This window comes from Hemiscyllium ocellatum, chromosome 7 (assembly GCF_020745735.1).
Source record: "Hemiscyllium ocellatum isolate sHemOce1 chromosome 7, sHemOce1.pat.X.cur, whole genome shotgun sequence".
Lineage (NCBI taxonomy): Eukaryota > Metazoa > Chordata > Chondrichthyes > Orectolobiformes > Hemiscylliidae > Hemiscyllium > Hemiscyllium ocellatum.
In genome coordinates this window covers 56,373,601-56,397,324 of record NC_083407.1, presented here as the reverse complement: position 1 = coordinate 56,397,324, position 23,724 = coordinate 56,373,601, and the positions used below count along the sequence as shown (strand labels likewise).

At 38.7% G+C, this 23,724-nt stretch overlaps 1 protein-coding gene across 3 annotated transcripts in view; it reads left to right on the top strand.

Moving 5' to 3' along the window:
- Positions 1-22,755, top strand: part of gpd2 (glycerol-3-phosphate dehydrogenase 2 (mitochondrial)) — a 128,814-nt gene extending 106,059 nt beyond the window's left edge. For all 3 annotated transcript variants that reach the window (XM_060827233.1, XM_060827232.1, XM_060827234.1), the window contains 6 exons: positions 275-406; positions 2,250-2,408; positions 3,221-3,330; positions 3,447-3,525; positions 3,883-3,981; positions 16,911-22,755. In XM_060827233.1, the coding sequence (XP_060683216.1) occupies positions 275-406; positions 2,250-2,408; positions 3,221-3,330; positions 3,447-3,525; positions 3,883-3,981; positions 16,911-17,036 (705 nt within the window). In that variant the 3' untranslated portion in view covers positions 17,037-22,755. The remainder of the gene's footprint in view (positions 1-274; positions 407-2,249; positions 2,409-3,220; positions 3,331-3,446; positions 3,526-3,882; positions 3,982-16,910) is intronic.
- Positions 22,756-23,724: the final 969 nt, after the last annotated feature.

Here is a 23,724-nt window from a genome sequence, read left to right as displayed (position 1 = left end):
CAAATTCCCACACCCAATCTCTCTCACAATCTCACATTGTCACTCACATACTCCATATGCTCCCACAAAACATTGTTCACAAGTATGTATGTTTGTTACTTATCTAGAATCAGAACCCCAGGGAAAAGAAAGCTCCATAACCACATAGCATTAAATAGAATGTCCCAGATAATTGTTGTGTGAATATGAAAGAATTTTGGGACCAAAAGACACTTAACACAAAAATACATTGTACGTTTTAACTGTTTTTTAAAATAACGCTCTCATTCTTTAGGTTGCTCAACATCTTGCTTCTACTTATGGGGACAAAGCATTTCAGGTTGCTAGGTTGGCTCAAGTTACTGGAAAGAGGTGGCCTATAGTTGGCAAGCGTTTGGTGGCTGAGTTCCCATATATTGAAGCAGAGGTATGAAATATTATTTTGCTAATGTTCACATTGATTAATGAATAGATTTGAAATAACCCTTGATAACTGTACAACAATCACCCCATGACTGCACACTGTCCCTTTTTCTGCATGGGTTTCCTCCGGGTGCTTCGGTTTCCTCCCACAATCACAAAGGTGTCCAGGTTAGGTGAATTGGCCATGCTAAATTGCCCATAGTGTTCAGGGATATATAGGTTAGGTGCATTAATTGGGGGTAAATAGAGGGCGGGGCAATGGGTCAGGATGGGTTGCTCTTCGGAGGGTCATTGTGGACTTGTTGGGCCGAAGGGCCTGTTTTCACACTGTGGAAATTCAATGATTCTAATTAAGAGAGAGCTCTTATTTAGATATGTGATTACTGAGGTATGTAAAATCTCAAGTAGTTTTCTCATTGACGCAGTGAAGTTCTGAGCGGACCAGAAATTGGAGCATTCATCAGGGGCATGTCATTCTAAACATCCAATGTCATCCAATGGAATTGACTGTCGCAAAAGACACACACACCCCCAAAGTGGTACATCAAGATGATTGACACAGTGTGGCAAAATGTTTAACAGTTACATCAGGCTTGCATCATTTAGTTAGGGTTGCATCATTTGCCAAATTAGAACACGGTTGAGTTCACAGACTTCAAAGTTCAGGTTTTGTCGAAGTACTGACTTTGAAACAACTAGAAAAAATGTTGCCATCTATGGAATCAGGAACAATTAAGAAACTGCTTTTCACCATTTTCAGGTGTTGTCAGGAGATAGAATGGCATGACCATGGATTTTAGACGTACTTTTTGTGTGGGTCTTCGATCAGAGTGCCCCATGCTCAAGGACAATATACCCAACACAGTAGACTCTGATTGAAGGCCCCCCCAAAATCTCAAAGAATAGTTTTAGGTCCTTTGCTTGGATTGCAGGCTTTGGTGCCCCATAACATTACGAGGATGTACTTGCTCTCATTTATCTGCCTACTTTGCCCTGGCAATGACTGTAAGAAGCAGACAGGTGAGACCTAGGGCAGTCCTCCCTTTCTTACTCCACTTGGCTAACGAACGACCATTTCCCACCCAGCCACAATATTTAGATCATGAGGAGGTGGTCACAGTTTGAGTGTGCCTGACAAGTTAATTCTGCTTGGGCCTTGGATGAAAAATGGGTGGCAGCCCACCAATCTCAGTGGTGGAGGGGCTGTTTGAGAATTGTCAACCAGTAAGATTGGCAGCAGCTTTCTGAGACAGGACTTCCTCTCCAGATGGGAACTGACAACCCCCCTTCAACCAGTTGATCATACACACAGCTATGAATGGCATTGTTTTATTCCACCAAAGGTTGTGTTTGTCTTTTTTGATAGTGCAGCGCCCTACATTCCTGGCCTTGCTCTGCTTTGTGTATCTTTTTGGTTCTTCAATTTTGTCCAATCGCTTTTACTGAAAAACATTATATTTTACATCTCTGCATAAAAATTTAACACTTAACTAATAGAAACTAATTCAAATCCTTCAATGGCAATCAGTGAAGGGAATCTAACCAACAGGATATATAAAGGGAACTAATAATGTACTTGGGATTTCCAAAAGGCATTTAACAAAATACTGTACGAAACAGCAACATAAAAGATGAGGGCTTAGGTGAAATATTAGCTCAGAGAGAGGATTGATTAATGAACAGGAGGATAAAGAGGATTTTCAAGCAACAGGCTTTTCTACTGGAGTTCAGCATGCATCAAGGCTAACCTTACCCTTCTCCCTGCATCAATGACATGCCAGGTGGATATGTAGGAAAAGTTTTAATGTCTCTAGAATCTAAAATTAAATTCAGTGCCTTCTGTGTAGGTCAAATATGCTCTGAAAGAGTATGCATGTACAGCTATTGATATCCTCGCCCGCCGGACACGTCTTGCATTTGTGAACGTGCAGGCTGCTGAAGAGGCCCTTCCACGCATCATAGAAATAATGGCTGGAGAATTAAACTGGAGTGAGAAACGGATGCAGGTAATCTACTTCATATTTTAAGTTGTAAATTCTGTATTATTAGATGACTGTAGCTAAACAAAATGCTAATAATTTCAGATGACACCCATAGATTTCTTTTGCATTGTTCCTTCTTTATTTACTGCAAGCTGAATATCATAACTGCATCCACACAAACCAAATATCTGCCCTTCTGAATATTTTCTGAAAAGAAGCCCTTGTTTTATTGAATGAATTATGGATTTGAAAATAAGTAGGAGAGCCTATATCAATACACTTTTAGTAATAGTTTTATTCAAAGTAAGTCTAAATCCATTGAATCAAATGAACCAAGTGGGAATTTCAGTGCTGGATTGCAACAATTAGGAATTGACTGACTGGACTTTTCTTCATTGAAATTGACCTGACTACTGTGGAAATAATGGTTCTATTTGCAGAAAAAGTTTGTTTAATGGATTTATTCTTGAATTATCCTGAAGATACAGGATTTCTTTTAATGGGAAAACACACTAAGGAACTACAGATATCTTGCTAAATTAATATTCATTTGCAGTTCTATTTTCTCACATAATATCACTTAAACAGTGCTTGTTTAAGACCTGTCTAGGTTTTTCAAAAAGCTTCATTGCTTTTGTAATTGTTAACTACTCATTAAATTGCACCATGGATTTTAAACAATATTTAAATTACATAGTATAGATTTGATTTGTTTTAAACTTTTCATCATATAAAGTGATAAATATGACTTCTTATATAATTTAAGTCCTATTTATTATTCTATTATATTGTTTATTTCTAACACACTGAACTTAGTTATCATTGCAAATGTTTAGGATGAATTGGCGGCTGTTCGAGACTTTCTGTACCATGAAATGGGCTACAAGGCTCGATTTGATCAACTAAAAAACACAGAAATAAGCCTGTCACCTTTGGAAGTGGATAAGTAAAATATATTTTCCTTACATTTTACTTTTTCTCCTCCACACTGTCCTCGTTCTGCTATTTGAGTTTTTGTTTTTAAATGTTGGCTTCTTCAAGTTGGTGTACTTGCTTTTCCAGGTACACAAAAAGGTTTCAGAAATTTGATGAGGGTCAGAAGGGTTTTATTACAATGCCTGATGTTCAACGTGTATTAGAGGTAAGGCAATTCTTAACCACCACTGTTGTAATTAAAAGTTAGTCTCGCACTTTTGTTCAAGTAGAATTATTTACAGAAATTATGAAAGCAGTCCATATTTCATCGTTTATTTCAGCATATTTTTAATTGTTCCACTTAATTAAGTAACGAAAAATAATATGTAACTTCAAACTGTTATAACAGACCTCTTACAATAAATATTTAATCCCAGTAGAAACTGTTATCACTGCATGGCAGAAAAGCTCATGCAACAAAGAGATAAACCCTTTATATTCACAGCAAAGTAATTTATACTTTGGTAACAATGATGCAATTTAAAATAACAAACTATTTGATTTTTGTTTGTCTTTTATCTAGAGTATTGGTTATCAGGTGCATGAACAGACTCTCTATGAAATCTTACATGAAGTTGACATAAATAAGAATGGGCAGGTAGAACTAATTGAATTCTTACAGGTTGGTATCTATCTTTCCCATAAACCTTAAAGGAAATGATGGTGTAATTTGGAAATCATTTAAATTGCTTAGATTATTTATCAAGATTTCCCCTTTGAATAAAGAGGACTGTTCAGTTTTTATTTGGCATTAATTTATTTTGTGTGGGAGATAAAATTGAGATTCTCGGTCTGCTTATTTAACTTTGTCCTCGAGCATTTGAGTTTATTTTTCCTCTGAAAGTAGAGTTTATTTTTGTAGATCTTGTCCTGGATAGGTATTTCAAATATCTGCCAGGTCTTTCCTTTATGGTGACAGTGATGAATGCAGAACATAAGATAAATTATTGCAAGGGATTTTGATCAATGTCAGGTCTTTCTTCGCTGTGTCAATTTAAACAAACAAGATCAAGGCAAAGGAAATGGTAATTGTCCTTCTTCAGATGAGTTGTAGATAACTGCATTGTGGTAGAACACTGCAGATATTTTACCAGCCTGATTTTTAAAATTAATGTTTATTTGAATGTAATAATAGTGAGTATCTCAAATGTGTAAATATATTGTTTTAATTTATTTCTTCTGCCAGGCAGTTATACAGATTATAGAATGTAATCATTAAATTGTAGTTTCAATAAATAGAAATTGAGGTGCACAGGAATGTGATGATGATGTCCATGTGTTAAAATCAGAATATTAATGTTCAGGATAAACATTAGTTATTAATTATTTGTCCAATTCAAACACTACTTTAAGTCTAGTTGTCAAAAAATTAAAACATACACATTAAGAGTCTAGAAACAGAATATTTAACTTTGTATCTCCTCATTGTTGATGAGACTTAATGTTTAGTGTTTTAATTCGCTGATAGCAACATCAATTCCTTCTGCAATGGAAGTTGTGCAATACTATGATTGTAGTTGTCTTAATAGATATTTCAGAACAGAAGGTGGAATTTAATGTGGGTCTAAGTGATGAGCAGGATTTGTGGCAGAATTGGATGAGAAGTCCAGCAAGGCCCTTCTCCACATCTGGAGAATATCACTCCATCTTTTATCCTTTTGATATGCTGCACAGTCAGTTTCTTGCTAGGTAGCAATGATTGGCATCTTAAAGGGAATTATCGTTTCTTAAAGCCCTTGTTAACAGCCCAACTTTCCTCAGTAATATTCAGCATTCTTTCTTACCAAATGTAACACAACAGCTTACACGACAGCTGGAGGAAGAGCGCTTCATCTTCCACCTAGGAACCCTCCAACCACAAGAGATGAACACAGATTTTTCCAATTTCCTCATTTCCCCTCCCTCCACCTTGTCTCAGTCCAACCCTCGAACTCAGCACCACCTTCCTAACCTGCAATCTTCTTCCTGACCTCTCCGCCCCCACCCCACTCCGGCCTATCACCCACACCTTTACCTCCTTCCACCTATCGCATTTCCAACACCCCTCCCCCAAGTCCCTCCTCCCCACCTTTTATCTTAGCCTGCTTGGCACACCTTCCTCATTCTTAAAAAAGGGCACATGCCCGAAACATCAATTCTCCTGCTCCTTGGATGCTGCCTGACCTGCTGTGCTTTTCCAGCTACACATTTTCAGTTCTTACCAAATGTGCCAACCAAACTGATGTTGAGAAAACTTGCGTGGAAGTCAGAGTGGGTACCTGGCAGATTCAGCTCACTGCTCCATCCGAAGGACTTCCATGTAGTATCTGATCAAAATGCATCTCAGGCCAAAATCGATGGACACTAACACGATTCAATCCATGTAGTAAAATTAATAAAACTCAAATTTAGAAGCAAGTCAATCAAATTTATTAAATCAAAAGCTTTTGGGAGGGGCAGCATGTTCTTGAGCCTAACCGCGGGACTTGACCGTGCTGTCTCTCCCAGAACAACAAGAACAGCAGTTTTTATAGTCTGGATGACATGTACAAAAAAAGCCTGCACAAGTTGGTTTTTTGTGTTCTGCGCATGTGCACGCAGTGATTGCTGTTTCCAGGAACAGCGTACTACGCCGTTGTATTCTGCGCATGCGCATACGCATGCAGGGATTGCTATTTCCAGAAATGAGTGTTCTGCGCGTGTGCAGAGATTACTGTTTCCGGGAACAGCGTTCTGCAAGTATTTCTTCTTTAGTTAGTTTCTGTTTTCAGACCCCCTTGCGGACCGAGACATGCGGAAGCATAATGAACAGACCACCTACTTCCAGTAATTATCAGTGGGACCAGAAAGAGGGTAATTCCCAGGCAACTCAACATGGAGGCTAGCACCCAGCATAATTCTCACTGTCAAAACTTTACAACATGAGTTTAAAACAGACATATCCACACAACAAGCGATTACAATAACAATGAACATGGTGAAGGCATGCAAAAGGTACGAGCCCCAAGATCCGCCTTGTAGCCATCCTAGCAACCCTGGGGTATCATAATCATGAAACTGTTTCCCTTCCTTCTGGATTTTTTTCAGCTTCCAGGCGGATGTGATCCACTCGGTTAGTTATTTTGTCCAAGGTGTCCAGAATGTACGTGCAGCACTCGGGGCTAATAACAGTACAGGTGCCACCTTGTGCAATTAACAAATAGTCAAAGGCCAAACGGTTCTGCAACGCAACAGTACGGGTGGCAATAACCTCAGCCGACACCTCGGAGATGGCCATGCTAACAACTGCAAAGCCATTGGCAGTCTCATTAGCCAGCCTTTCCAAGGTCGAGGCCATATTGATCAGCTCCCTAGCAGTCTTAGCAGTCCCACAGGCGGGAAGGTGATCATAAAGAATTGCTCAGTCTCAGTGATGGACCATTTGGATCGAAGTAGGTGTATATTGGTCATGAAGGTGAAGGGAACTGTTATGGAGAACAAAAGGGACCAGATAGCAAGGTATGCAGACCAATTTGGAGGGAGGCAAGGTAGGCTTTGAGATCAAACGGACAAAATAAGTACCATTGTAAGTCCTTAGGTAATTTTACCTGTAGTCATATTGACAACTTCAAGGCTCAGAATACTTCCAGAAAGAAATGATCGGTGGCCGGACAGGATAAGGAGCAGGGAGTGGGAACAATTGCCAGGTCCAGCATTCCACCCTGATGTATGATTACGTTTAAAACAAATAGTCCCCGTGGGCATTCGTTCACCTGTGATGTTCATGAAGGACAGAGCTGGGGGTGTATGTGAAAGGTTGTTGTGAGGCAGGAACCAGGCTTTATAGTTTTGCATGTTATAACTTGCAGTCTCCCAGGTGACCTTATCATTGGCAGCATAAATGGCCAAGGTCTTGCACAAATGACTTGTGAGATTCTCTGTCAGACCCCCCAACAAATGGATAATTGTGAGGATCAGTCCTGGTCAAACCACCATTCCGCCATTTCTGATTTATTAAACGGAAAGGGTCTCAGGGGAATCCCCCGACTAGAGTGTGAGGGGATTCAAGTACAGACCCATCATTTAGAGATATTATTTTGCTGCGTGTGCACATAGGACATGTATAGATAAGTATTAACATGTAACCTGTACCTACTCCGGTGAACAGTTCCTAGGTCACACAATTCCTTCAGTGCTCTGCCCCAGTGGGTACTAGGCACAGGCAAAAATGAACAGAAACATCTTGGAGCTTACTGAATGGAGGTATACAATAGTCCAAAGGCTATACTGTCCGCATGCAACAGCCCACACTCTTGATCCATTCACAACAACTGCGCGCACACAAACAATGTCAGCAGGCCTCAAGAGGAGTCAGGCTGAAAAGAAAGCAAAGGGTGAGGATCATCAAACAGTGTCTGTATATTTCTTCAGTTGTGACCAGTGTTTCCAGACCCCCGACCCCCACGTGTCAATACAGGTGCATGTGTCACCGCTAATGATAACTTCACAGGGAATATTCCACTTAGGGATGAAGCCAGGTTTAATGGGTAGAGTCTTAACCATAACTTTACTATCCACTGACAGGACCTCTGGACAATCCTCCAATTGCCTCTGTTCATCCTGCCCCTCCTGTTTGTCCCTGTTTTCCGCATTTCCTTCAGCTGGGTGCTCAGTTCGAGCACATAGAATATGTTGCTATCAAGGTGAGGGTCAACATCGGCATCCCCCACGATGATGGACCTGGGCAGTTACATTGCCGTTCCTGTCATCGACTCATAAGGGGTCAAACCAGTCGCCCAGCTGGTGGTGGACTAGAGTTGCATGAGTATAGCAGGCAGAACCACATTCTGGTGTTTGTCAGAGTCCTGCATGGCCTTAGCAAGGAACGTTTAAGAGTTCTGTTCATTTGCTCCACCATGCCGAAATGTGGAATTTCTGTTTAATGCCCATCAGTTGACATGGTTTTTCCAACTCATCCAGTATAATGGTCCCCTGGTCAGAATCAATCTGGGATGGCACACCCCACCTGGGAATCACCTCCTCAGCTAAAATCCTTGCCACAGTGTTAGCTGAGCAGTTCTGGGTAGAGTAGGCCTCAACCCATGTGGTGATTTGGTCAGTAATCACAAGGCTATATGTCTTCCCATGTGTTTGGGGAAGAGGTCCCGTAAAATCTATCTGTACATGCTCCTAGGGCTCCTTTGGGCGTGGCTGGTGCCCCATTCTAATTTTAATGGGCCTGCCTGGGTTCTGCTGGGGACATGTCACACAGCGGTGACAGAATCAAGCTATGTCTTTGCTCGTGCCCTTCCATCACCATTCCTTCCTGATGCTGGTTATCATAGCATCACGCCCCATATGGGAAATGCCATGGTGTAATCTTGTAATGACCCTGTTTAGGGCTGTAACCAATTGTGAGGTGGTAACTTCTGTCAGGTTTACTGACCGGCCATGTGGGGGAATTAGTAGTGCTCGTCGTGTCTCGGAGAATTCCTCTGTCCACTAATCTTTTCACAATTTCCACAACCGCCCTTCTGGCTTAAGGTTTTATGGGGTATTTGTAGTGCAGTTTGTGTTCTGGACCCTCCATAGCCATGGGGTAGATTTTAATCCAGCCTGTATCTAACTTAGTCTTCACCCATTCGCCTGGGACAGAAGTGTACATGGCACCAAAGCTATTATTGTCTAGCTGCCAATCGTGTCCCATAGAGGAGGCGGCTTGGACAGTGCTCAAGTGGCTCACATAAGTCCCCATTTTTTCCTTTCTCCCATCGGGTCAAGGCCAGATTAATTCACCCTTTCCACAGTCTATAAGAACTTTGTACTCCTTCATTAAATCATTTCCCATAATAGTTCCTTCATTATTTTTACTAGAGTGGTCTCACTCAAGTATGCAGGGGTTCATTGTCCATTAATCCCCTTCACAAAAATCATTTTTTTGTGGGCAAGAGTAGGTCATTAATAGATATGGAGGCTCCCATGTCCACTAGCATCTCACACTGTCTGCCCCTTTTGCCCCTGTCAGCAATTTTGTTAGTCTGCATGATGTGTACAAAACAAGCCTGCGAAAACTGGTTTCTTATGTTCTGCACACACAGAGATTGCTCTTTCCAGGAACAGCATACCACCCCGTTGTGTTCTGCAAGTATTTCTTCTTCGTTGGTTGGTTTCTGCTTTCAATCCTCATCCATTGACATTGGCACCTGGCATTTGCCAGTCCCTCATGACCAACATGTCATCTCTTCAATTCACTTGCAGGCTGCTTAGGAAACCTAGATCTGTATTATATGGTGCTGTAGCATCTAGCTTTGAAAGGTTGCAACAGAGACACTTTGCTCAGGTACAGGCACCCAGCTCCTCTATTAGACCATGTGAAATCTCAGGAATGCTCACTTGCTCTCTTCCTGCTCACTCACTTAGCACCTACTGTGTATTTACAGCATTCCTTCATTGCCTTGCTGTGCATGTCAGCACATTGGCATTTTAGCCAGAGCCAGAGACTATCGGTATTGCTGTATTGACATGCTCTTTAGTGCACACACACACAGTCATCATTGTCAGTAGGATTCAGCAAAATAGGATGCACCAACTTTCTACATGTCCCAAACCTTATACAGGCATCCACAAGGGTCCTACTTCCCTCAAATCTTCAAGCTTGTTCTGCTGGTAATGATAGTACAATCCTATTTTCTGATGAAGTTCCTGGGGATGTAATTGTCAACAAAGGAGAAGCTATAAGCTAATGCAAATATGGCAATATTAGCACTACCTATAGAAAGAGAATTCCTTGCTCTAAACTAAGTAAAGAACTCATCTCTTTATCTCCTTTCGTGATCTTTTCATCAACTGATTTATTCCTGGAGATGGTGTTGAATAGATTTTTCATTGTCAAGGCAAGGTTCTTGATAAGAGTTTTATTTTCTCAAGCTAATGCTTTAACCCTTCCCTAGTGTGCAGCGTGGAAGAACATGTGAATGAGCATTTTGCTTTGTTGGTTTTCTCTTCATGAGATTGTAATAGTTTGGGACCTGCAGATTCATCTCTAGAACTAACTTTCCTAAATTGATTTTCATTATCCTTGCATGCAGGTCATCCTCAGTGTCACTGCATAGGATCCAGCTGTTTTATGAAGCTGCTATCCCAGTGAAACCACTGTTTTGCCTTCTGAATAGATGATCAGGGAGAACATACTTGCTACATGTCCTCCAGAAGACTGTGGAGATTGATTCTGTTGTGTGAAAGAAATGGTAGGAGTGGAGTGTAGGAATTAGATGGAAGCTGAAAATAGATCGTGATGAATGGTTTGTGGGAAGATCAAACGTGCGGGGAGATGTAGAACAAAGGGTAAACTGAAGCAATACTCTGACAATAGCTACTGAGAATATACATAAGGAGCTATGATCACACAGATTGATACCTGCTCTGTCACATTTCTGTATGTAGTTATAGTTCATAAGTGTTAATGCTTCGCAAATGTCTCACATTCACTCTGTCTTTATTTCTTACACAGTGCTGATGATAATCTCACATTATCCTCATTTTTCTTCATGGTTGTACAAAGTTTTGGATTCAAACAAACAGTTCAATGGGGTTTTAGTTTAAAGGAGTGAATATGGTTTCTGAAGTAACCCATAAAGATCTGCAGACTTGCTTAGAAGTTCAGCATTAGTATCTGGCAGTTTCTTTAGAGAAGCCTCATTGGCAATGGGAAGAAATAGCTATTGTAAGTAATTCTTCGGATACCACATATACTCGTGTATAGGTTGATCTCTTAAATAAGTCAACTCCTTTTTGGCCAAAAAAACTTGTATTTTTCATATACCTCATGTATAAATTGACCCTAGTTTTCAGGGCTCTCTTCCTGACCATGTATGTAGCCTTAAAGGGCATTTGCACATTTTTTGATTCAAATGCAATACCTGTGTCATCACATGTTATACGCACCAGTATATTTGTGCAATGCAATTTTCAAATCGTTAAATTGAATGTCGATAAGTATATATTTATTTATGTAATATTTACATACATATATTTGACCTGCAAATGCAAATATCTACTGTACCTATGTCAGCCTTCAACCTTGTCTTCCTGCTGTTGCCTCAGTTTCTTAAAAGTAGATGTCACGTACAGTTGTGCTCTGAAGTTATTGTAAAACTCCCCCAAATTTTTTCTGATAAAGTAGCATCATGAAGAAACAAGTAAACAGCGCACTTTAAACTAAAAGTTATTGAAGGTGCAGAGAAGAACAACAATAGCGTGGCAACAAGGGAGTTCTTTGTTTCTAGAAAACTTGTTCAAAATTGGAGGAAAAAAGCTACACAGTTAAAGGCTATGCCAAAACAGAAGTATGCCAACTGAGGAAAGTTGAACAAGTGGCCACAAAGGTTGCTGACTGGGTAATTCAGTAACATCAGAACGGGAGCATAGTGACTTGACAATGTATAAGTATGTGTGCCAAAAAAGAAGCAAAAAAAATGGATTCGTTGATTTCAAAGCCCGTGCTGGATGGCACAGTAGGTTTATGAAAAGGTATGATTTAGTGCTTAGACAGAAAGCCAAGATTGCTCAATGTCTACCATTAGAATGTAATGACAAGACAATAGAGTTCCAACGCTTTGTAATCAGAACATAAGAACAGAAGAACTAGAAGCAGGAGCAGGCAGTTCGGCCCTTCGAGTCTGCACTGCCATTCAATAAGTTCATGGACTCAGCTCCACTTACCAACATTCTGATCATATCCCTTAATTCCTTTATTTTTCAAAAAAGTATCTCCCTTAGCTTTAAAAGTGATTACTGAAGTAGCATCAACTACTTCCCTGGCCAAGGAATTCCACTGAGTAACAATCCTCTGGGTGAAGAAGTTCCTTCTCAGTTCAATTCTAAACCTGCTTCCTCTAATCTTGAGGCCATGCCCTCTTGTCCTAGTCTCGCCCACCAGTGGAAACATTCTATCTATTACTATTTTATGGATTATCTTCATATGTTTATATGTTTCTATAATGTCCACCCCCATTCTTCTGAATTCCATTGAATGTAATCCCAATCTACTCAGTCTCTCCTCATAAGCCAACCCTCTTAAATCCAGAATCAACTAGTGAACCTCCTCTGCACCCCCTCCAGTGCCAGTACATTCTTTTCTTTAGTAAGGAGACCAAATCTACACACAGTCCTCCAGGTGTGGCCTCACCAGCACCTTGTATAGCTGTAACATTACTCTCTGCTTTTAACCTCAACCTCTTTTGCAATGATGGACAAAATTCCATCTGACTTCCTAATTACTTGTTGTACCTGCAGACTAACCTTCGATGATTCATGCACAAGGATACCCAGGTCCTTCTGCAAATCAGCATGCTGCAACTTTTTACCATTCATGTAGTCGATTTTGCTGTTATTCCAACCAAAATGTTTGACTTTACATTTACTAACATTATCTTCCAGACCTTTGCCCACTCACTCAATGTATCTATGTTCCTCTGCAAAGTTTCACAGTGCATACTTTGCTCTGCCACTCATCTTAGTGGCATCAGCAAATTTTGACACTGTACACGTGGTCCCCAACTCCAAATCATGTATATAAATTGTAAATAATTGTAGTCCCAACACCGATCTCTGAGGCATCGATCCAGAAGCTGGAAGAAAAACGGGTAAAGGTTCGCATACGTTGGCAATATGGACGAAACCTCAATGAACTCTGATACACCAGGGAACAGAACTATGGACAAGATTGGAGCAAAAACAATTTTGGTTAAGACTACTGGTCATGAAAGGAGTCAATTCACTTTGGTACTTGGTTGTATGGCAGATGGAACAAGGTTAAAGCCTATGGTGATATTTAAGCAGAAAATCTGTCCAAACAGAAATTTCCAAAAGGCATTGTTGTCCTCATCGATGAAAAAGGGCGGATGGATGAAGGTGGCTGCATTAATTGGATTAGGGAGGTCTAGAATATGCGACCAGGTGAACTTAGAAAGGAAAAAAAGCTTTCTGGTTTGGGATGTGTTCAGATCACACACATAGTGAAAAGTGTTGTCAGTGAACTTTGAGCTAACAATACTGACATTACAATGATTCCCAGAGGCTGTACAAACATAGTGCAGCCACTGGATGTTAGCATCAATAAACCTTTTAAGGACTCAGTACGGAAGAATTGGGACATTTGGATGCAAGAAGGGGGAAAAAGCTTCACAAAGGTTGGCAACATGCATGCGTCATTACTTGCAACTGTATATAAGTGGATTGTTCAGTCCTAGAAGGAGATGCAAACTGAAATTATTGTGAAAGCCTTCAAAAATGTGGAATTTCTAATGCTTCAGATGGTACAGAGGATGACTGTTTATGGTCAGTTGGAAGTGATGACAAATCAATTGATGATCCCCTTAAGACTGCAGATGAAGATGATCCATACGGCAATATGTTGGAATTAATTACTCAGTGGTGCAACTGATGAAGACAGTGAATTTGGAGGATCCTAATGGACTTTTGCATTTAACTTTTATTTTAAGCAGCTGTCCCATAATAATTGATATATGGTGAGAAGAGATTTTTGCTGTGAATAACAGTTTTTGATGTAGTTTTTACCGTATATTAACAGTTTCATGCAGTTTTTTCATTAAGATGCTATCAGTCTTTTTTGTTGTTTTTACTGCTCCTCTTTTATGTCATGAATTGTGTGTTGTACAAATACTCCCAGTAGATGGCCTGACCACCTGCTGGTTTGCCTATTAATGTATGTACATATGTGTAGACCTACATGCACTTTACGGTACTAGTAGCTGGAATATGGTATGACAGTACCATTCTACCATAGCAGGCAGAATGGAGACAGTTATTTTGTAGATAAATATTCAATAATGACCATTTTTTTTCCTTTTGCTGTTTATTATTTTATATAAAGATCTGGCACTTATTTGTCAATGTTTTGACTCATACCAAGCATGAATTTCATCCCCTCAACAACAATACCTTGTCTATTAGTTGACCACCTAATTTCAGTTTAAAAGGTGGTCTGCAAAGTTTGACCTATATACGAATATATATGGTAGTTGATCTGTATCCACCCTTTGGAGCCGCATGGTGGCTCAGTGGTTAGTACTGCAGCCTCGTAGCACCAGGGACCCAGGTTCGATTTCAGCCTCGGGAGAATATGGAGTTTACATATTCTCCCTGTGTCTGTGGGTTTCTTCCCACAATCCAAAGATGTGGAGGTTAGGTGAATTGGCTGTGCTAAATTGCCCGTAGTGTTCAGGGATATATAGGTTAGGTACATGAGTCAGGGATAAATATAGGAGAATGGGTTTGGGTGGGATACTCTTCAGAGGATCGGTGTGGACATGTCTGGCCGAAGGACCTGTTCCCACACAGTAGGAACAGATGTGGTATAGTAAATGTGCATTCTTGTACTATAGCTATACAACAATTCGGTGAGAATACTGTGCATAGTTTTGGTCCCCTTATTCAAAACAAGATATCATTTCATTTCATTTCAGTTCAGAGAAGGTTTGCAAGGATGGTCCCTGGTATGGAGGGATTGTCTTATGAACAAAGGCTAAGTTTAAGACACTACTCACTGAAGTTTGGGATTCTTAAGGGACTTGTCAGGGTAAATGCTGAGAGGATGTTTTCCCTCATCAGAAAGATTTTGACTAGAGGAAAGAGTTTCAGAATAAAGGGACACCAATTTAAGACTGAGATGAGGAGGAATTTATTTTATTCAAGGAGTGAGTGTCTTTGGAACAGAGACCTTGTATTTATTTAAGGCTGACATGCCTTAAGTTGGGGAATCAAGAGTTATGGAGAAAAGGCACAAAAGTGAATGCAAGGAATGTTAGATCAACCATGATCCTGTTGAATGGTAGAGCAGGCTCAAGGGGCTGAATGGCCTACTCCTATTTCTTATCACCTTATGGTAACATGTCCTCACTGTCTTTTATTGTACCAGTTTCAGTGTATGTCTTTATAGAATTGTGTGACTGCCAGTACATAGTTTCTTTTGTTCAGCAGTCTCTTTGAAGTAATGACATTTCTCCAACTCTTGTTTAAATTTACTACTTTTGGGCTCCTTTGATGCACAACTTTACATTTTTATAGGCCACTCCTCAAATCTATAAGTCCTGCAGTTTTGGCATCTTGTCCTTTACTCATTTCTAGACTCCAGTTTACATTTCTACAGATAAATAACCTCTGACCTTTAAAAATTGACTTGATCACTTTTGAATTAACATTCATTCTCCTTGGATAGCTTTCGGTTGTTGAGATACCTTTCAATGGAATGTTTACACAGTTTGAGGATTTTCTTTGAATGTATCAAGTTGATCTTGATGTTCCTTGTTCATTGCTGTAAGCTTTAGTTTAATTTCTGCCAGTAGAGATAGGAGGTTATCCATACCACCCAAATAGTTTATGCTCATGAGTCTTCAAAGTTCTGAGACCTCTTTCATGTATGACTGACGAACCAAGGAGTTTGCTCTCCTAAGAATATTCTCCTAAGGTAAGTCACCTTCATTCTTGGTGGCATTTTGTCCCACTGCTTCTGGTCATTTATAAGAGAAATGAAGGATCTGCATGATCATCTTGTGGTCCTAGGGATAAAGTTTCTGCAGTAGCAATTCATTCAGCACACCATGAAAAGATTCCAAGCAACACAAGCATTTCTGTTTGATAAAGAAGAGTATTGATTATTAGTACCATACAAAGTGTCAATGATCTCTCTCCCATTTTGCTGAGAAAAAGCTTGCATTTTCCCTCCCACTCTGATTTGAATACCTCCTCCACGCTGAAGTTGAATGGGAGACAGACCTTAATCAGTGTAGAGTCCAAAAGAATGGACAAATATATTCCTGAATCAAATTTAAAGTAAGATTCCTTGCCATTAAGCATGATGTCTGCATACCAGAGATCGTCTTACGGCACTACACCTTTGTCTAAAAAGTATAAATCTTAAAGAAACATTTTGGAAGGTTCACTAGAGTGATTCCATTGATGAATGATTTCCTATGAGAAATGGTGAGCAGGTTAGGTCTGTATTCATAGAAAACTGTGAGGTGATCTAGTAAATGATAAGATTCAAAGGGGACTTGATGAGGTAGATGCTGAGAGGATGTTTGTTCTCTTTGGGGGTCAAGAACTAAGAATATAGTTTGAAAAATAAGTGGTTTCTCATGTAAGACAAAGATGAGGAAGTTTTTTTTCTCTCAGTGACATTAGTCTTGGGGTTTTTCTTCTGTTGAGGGCTGTAAAGGCAACATCAATGAATATATGCATACTGGGTTAGACAGACTTTTGATGTACAAGAGAATCAAAGATTTATTGGTGTGGATGGACACAAGAGTGGAGTTAAGGTCAAAACTAAATTAGCCATCTTATTGGATGGCAGGGAAGGATAAATGGGCCAAATGTCTGGTTCTATTAACAAATATAGATTTATTAACAAATAATGCAGTCCTAACAATTCAACTTAATTTCAGCAAGAATACAAGATTTTGTGTTTGCAATAGAACCACATTGCATATCTTATCAGTTAATAAATTAATAAACTATATGATCAGTAATTTGAATTTTTGTTAAAAGATTTCCCTCAATTCCTTTTTGTTTCAGTTGATGAGTGCAATCCGGAATGGCGCAATATCTGGAAATAGGTTGGCTATTTTGATGAAATCTGCGGAAGAGAATCTGGTTAATGAAGAGCCTATTCCTGTGCACCGCAGTGGAGGGGGCTTGTGAGTCTTGCTCCCTAAATTGGCTAAAGGAAAAAGCAAGAATTTCTGTTGCTGATACAACTGCTAATTCAAAGCTTGTTGCGGGACTTTTCTTTGCATTATTTGGGCTTTATTCTGTTGAACATACAAAGTGCATGAAATTCTGTGACTTCTGTCTCAACATCTTTTCTTTTGGCCATTGTATTTCACAGCAATCTGATTATTGCATTATTTTAGTAAATTATTCAGATATAACATCTTTATATTCAGTATAAATTTTGATAAACTTTAAAATCTTATATTTCAACAAATGAGTTAATGCAGTATGGAATAATGGATCATTGTGCAACATTTATCCTCCATCCTTCTTGTGAAGAGGGAGAGTATATGTCTGTGCCAAGGTGATTGTAAAGTAACTTTAAAAATGTCTTAAGGATTTTGTTTGAAGGGCATTCTCTTTGGGAAATAAGTTCTCTCCATTATGCTCCTGGAAGATGAGTTTTGATATAATATAATCCATTTGCACTGTTTCAGCTATTTGTTTATTGCACAACTTTGATAACCCAATGGCTTCAAATATTTCATTTTGTAATCAACAGTTTTCTCATGCCAAAATTGGGTTTATCAAAGAAGACCGTACTTATTCATGTGTCCCACCTCCTAATCTTCAATTCTTCTTTCATAAACTTTGGTTAGAGTTGATGCAAGTATAATGTTTAATAGTAGGTTTACAAGGAGTCACTGATTTTTCTGGCTTAATGGGCTAGATTTTTGTCATTGGCTTTGGAATCATGTTCAGCAATTTGCTGATATTGTGTTCCTGAAGTCTAAGTGAATGTCCTCACATCTATTATTTTCATCCGTGGAGTTGGGGGGCAGGTTGGATGAGGACGGGAGTCAGGACCACTGCAATCCTTTGCAGTCCCTGGGTAGGGACAGAGACATAATCAAAGGTCATCTTCATTCACTGAATATTAGCTCAATCTATGGACGCCTAAAAGGCGTGACAGCCTTCGTTCACCATCCGCTCTCACCAACACTTCATGCACCCTCCAGTATCTCCCATGTCTGTTCCATACATTCAAACCCCTGCCATACCGTGTCATATTTCTCATGCCTGCTTCATGCCCCCACTGTTTTTACTATTGACACAACCGATAAGTTTTCTAATAACACTGGAAAGTCTTTAAAATTATTATGAAATTTGAAAGAAAATCCATTCAGACTCTAAACAGGAATTATAATTTGTCCTGAAATTTGTCTCTACTCTAAAATGCTGATGAATCTGTTGGCATAAATATTTTTGAAAGCTTTTTTTTTAATCTGTCCAAAAATTGTCAGTTAAAAAAAGTCCCGATCCCTCTTCACAGCTATGTAAACAACTTCTGCTGAGCCTAAGTCTATTTACTATGGATTGGAGCTCAGCCATATTGAGATTCTATTGGACAACTGAATAAACAAAATTTCCACAGCTCAATACAGTTGGTTCTTTGAAGTCACCTGAGCAGATGCCAGTGATTTACTCATTTTTTTCAAACACTTCAATGTTCCAATCAAAGAAGTCTGTTCACCTATTTCAAATATTCAACAAATGTCTCAACTTTAAGTCAATATAAATATTATAGCACGTTGTCCAGATGACACATTAAAATCCAATTTCCAGTACTTTTGACTGTAAAAGGGTATTTTAACTACTGGACAATTTGCTTGAAAACACCTGAATGCTGTCACATCCCTATTAAAGAGAGAGCCCTAGGAAAAATCACCTCATTAAAAAATATACATACATTTCATGCATCATTACATTAGTACATTTGAAGTTGTCAAAAGCTGTTGAACATATTATCAAATGGTTCCCAACTTCACCACGGGCTTCTCTAAGACACTCAACCTAACTGATCTAATTTGTTTTACAAAGGCTCCACAATCTGACCCACCTCACTGAGAATATCAATATCTAGGAAATTCTCAATTCAGCAGACAGTTAAAAGATTGATCGTGACTTTACGGTCAGGTTGTGTCGAGTTGTCACTTGCCACACGTTCAGCACTGACCAACGTGGAGGTAGACAGGAATTGGGTGAGAAATATGATTTCATCTGCCCAATGTGTGTTTTCATAAGTTGGCAAAATCCAAAACTGAATTGTAAAAACTATTTCACGTCATGACAACTTATTGAGGGAGAGGTCTGTCCTGTCATCCAGGCAGCTTTTGCAGGCAAAAAAGAAATCATTTTGGGGCACAGCTTTCTGTGACGTAAGAGACCCAGAAATATTATTTTGAATTTTAAAATGTGTTCACTCCTTGACTGTTCTAGTGAGATACCCAAAGACTATTTCATGCACATTTCCATGAAACTTGTCACCATTCAACAATTCAAAAATTAGGCCAGTTCTGCTGGAAATTCTCTCATGTTTTTAACCATTGGCCATTAAAGGTATTGCTGGAGACTATTGACAAAATGTTAGGTCAATCATTTTAAACTTACTCTTGCATTGTCTTCTTCCATTCGAAAGGTTTACTGGAGACCCAAACTTTCCGTACAGTGACCAGTTTCCTGTGTCTGGAGGCTTGTCAGGCATTCAACCTTGGCGCAACAATTAAATGAGGCCAAGATTCACAATCTTTGGGCTAAACGATTCCAGTACATTTCGTTCACACATGGGTTGTGCTCTGGTTGACCGACTAATTTCTCACTCAATTTTCTTTTAGATTTTCTGTTAAAATTGCAAAGTGTCATTCTCTTCGTGTACACTTCTGTTATGCTAATTTTACTTGCCTGAAGTTACATGTGCTTATTGACCCAATTTGTTCTGAAAATTGGAATAACATTGGCAAACACATTGCATCTTTCAGTGCAGGAAAAAGATAATAAATATGTGAAAAATTTGGAAGATATGATGGGATGGATGTTGGATGCATTAGAAGATTTGGCTGATGTCAGATTCAGAAATGTTTGCAGGTATATAGCAACAAGGTGATTCCATTAAGGTCTACGGAAAGGAAGAGGGCAGAGGCCACAACTTTGAAAACCATGATAATGTAAAACAAAGAACTGCTGTTGCTGGAAATCTGAAAAGAAAAACAAATTGCTAGAGAAATTTAGCAGGTCTGCAGCATCTTTGGAGAGGACCAAGTCTGAAGAAGGGTCACTGGACTTGAAACATGAACTTTGAAAATCATAACTGCCCTTCTGAGGTTTCCATTTGCTGTGAAAGCTGCTTCCCCACATAAGCCACACTTTAAATGCCTTCAGAATCTTGCTCAACTTATACGACCCTGGTTATTATTTATACAGGTAGTTTTTGTCTGAATCCAATGTATACCTCTTTCAGCATCATTATTGGTAATGGTAAGATCAGGGATTGGTGCGAACAAAGCAGAAAATAAAATAACTGCAATTGAACTGCTCTTCTATTCCATTTCCCGAGAGTATGAAAGTTAAACTAATTCCTTCCCAACACTACAAGCTTCATATGGCAAAATATTTTACACTGTACTTGTATTCCTATGTAATAGTTTATGTAGCACAATACACATAATAGAGTCTGTGGGATAGAGGCCAAAGCCTTGTTCTCCCGTGGGATGGGATTTGGTGGAGGTGACAAATGCTGAATTCTTATATACTCAAACTTCGCTGTTTGGTTTCTATGGAGAATATCCCTGTAGAGGACGTCTTCTACTGCCTGATCAAGCTCTCAAACATTATTCCTGTAACACCCCTGTGACTTACAAATATATCTACACCACACTAGTTACTTCTTACTCAGGAGATACATCCCTTTCTTCATGAGTCACGTTACTTACTATTATCCTGACCATAAGATTGTGGATGAGAAAAACAAGTTTGTGAAATATAAGCATTTAGTTTCAGTGGTAGGGTAAAGCAATTTGAAGGATTGTATCACAAAGTACACTGCTATTTTGAGCAACACAAATGATTTTGAAAACATAAAGTGTAGAACATAGGATTGTTTAAGTCTGGTCACAAAGGATGTGTGTCTGTGTACTTCTGTGGTTCATATAATACAATATCTACTAATAACTGACCTGAAATAATTCAGCTTGAGCTTATAACTCACCAGAATTATTTGAGTTAGAGAGGGTATTAAATTCATATTCCACTAGATGGTATATTGAAAAGCCGTTCATTCTTTATGTTTATTTCCTTTTTTGGCGCACATAATTTTGTGTTGTCATAGTATTAAAAATTGCAGAATTAGCCTTTCTCATCACAACATTTAAAAAGAACCAAGTAAATGTCCACATCTTTCCAACTCTCTTGGCTCCCAATACCTCCATACCACACCTCACCATATCTTGCACTCACTACCAAAGTAATCCAATCAGTTATAATTAATGAAGGTGGTTTAAAAGAAAACTTAAATCTGGCGGTGTTTTTTGGTATTTTCCTTGACTAAATTATTCATTACAATGTTAGTGCATTGGCATGCTGGTTTCTGTTTACCACAGTTGCCTCTATGCTTTTTTCCAGTTATTTTTGTAACTAGTGAACCTTTTAGTTTAGCTTGCATTTCGTAGAATTCCAATGTGTTCAAATTATGTGTTGAACTTTTTTGTAACTATTACACTTAAATCAGAAATACAAGGCAATAGGTATATTTACAATTTAGAATAATTTTATCTGAGCACAAATTAAATAGACACACCACTATTGCGGAATTCCAAGAAAAAGTTTGTTTTTGTACTCAGATGTCACCATTTGGCATACCTATCATTGCATGTAAGAATATTTGGACATTCATTAGCTGCTGCTTTTGAAGTGTGTAAACTTTGTTTGTGATATTCTGATTTCTCTGAATTATGCAGAAAGGAAATTTATGTCCCTCAGAATCCCATCTTATGTATGTAAGTATCTAGTGAAATACTAAACAATTTTGTGGACTTTCATTAAGTTTATAAACATTAGCAATATATTTTAAAAATATTCATGCACTGTATTTATGTCTTATGTTTAATGCTATTTAAAGTGAAAGCACAGATAGTGATTGTTACTGTAAAAATGTGGACCATTCATTGCCATTTAACATTAAACTCGTTCAGAAATAGTTTTTGAAAATTTGCAGGAAATTTTTCAACTCGAGTTAATTCATGAAGTTTGCATAGCTCTTGACTTCCAGTTTTCTCTAGAGTCAAGTTAATTCTGCTACTGCATGTGCATTAGTGCACATTAAAACAACATCTCATCAGAAAAGTAGTGGTAAATCAAAGGCCAGGCTGCTGATATTTATAGGATACTAAACAGAAATACAAGTCAATAAGTACATTTACAACTTATGATTTTGTTTTAAAAAGTATAACACAAATTAAACTTTGTTTTTGAAATTTCCACAAGAATGTGTTTTGTAACCTGAAATGTGAATTCCTTTCACACTCTTAGCAACATCCCATGAATTCTAAAGGCGCATTCTTATTATGTAAAATGTATTCCATATGATAGCACTGAAGAGGAAATTTAATTTGAAGAAGACCTGAAAAAAAACACACCAGATTTTAATTACATTGTACTGAAGATAAACCAAAAATTTTGTTTGTGGCAAATGATGCAGAAGATCAAAATATCTTTACACATGGCTGTTCTGCAGAATTTTGGTGTGAGTAAAGCTGTTAACACTGTGATGACTTTTAACTTTTGTATCTTTTTATTTCTAACAAGTAAAATTATGGGTGTATAAATGGACTGCACATAATTTTGGAATAAAAAAGAACATTCTTAATGTGAATTTCTTTTGATTCATTCTTGCAAAACTCTTGTATAATTAATGTGAATCATATTGTGTAAGACATTCAGCAAGTATAGTCTCTGTATGTCTGAAAATTAACTGAGTATCTGGAAAACTATAGACACATTGTGTGATGAGTGCTGTTAGCAGTAACTACTTTCGATTCTCACATTGAAGATATGTAGAGTTATTTTGTTCATCTCAGCAGGGCTTCTGAAGTTCACTCATGATGGATACTGAGTAGATTGCCATGGAGGCTGAAAGGGCATAGATTGATGGGTCAGGATATTGGTTGGCATTGCTGCTAAAAGAGACACAGAGGGTGGCTGCAATTATGTGGGGTGGTGACAGAGGAATATGAATGCGGGGTTGTGGCATGAAAGCTGGAAAAAGTCCCAGAGTCAAGCCATTACAACAGCCCACCTTTGCACTTGGTTTGATCTCCTTCTGGAGGCACTGGCCTTGGCTCTATAGCACAGGTCCATTCCATCCCTCCCAGACAATTGCACCATTCCAGACAGTTCCCCATCTTTGGAGTGTATGTCCAGGTGCAAATCTAAAGACATGATGTCCCTTTTAGTTTCATCATTCTATGATGATAAACAAATTGATGATAATTTAACCACATGTAATTCAGTCCTCATTTTAAAGTATTGCATGATATCATTTGATTTTATTTTTATTACTATTTATTTTCCTGTAATAAGCCCGTATCTGTTTTTGAGCCAATGAAGTAAATTGTTGCACTAAATTCTATTGTCAAACCAGTGATGACACATAAGAACTCCAACTATGAAATGAGTGTAATTTGACAGCCAGAATGATAGTTTCCATTAAAAGTGGACAGAATTTGCCAAGTCCTGAATGAGATAGGCACTGGCGAATCCATTGGTACAAGCTGGTGAGAATAGAAAAGTTAAGAGTTTCAACATTAAGGGAGAAAATGTAATTATCCACCCAAGATTTTAA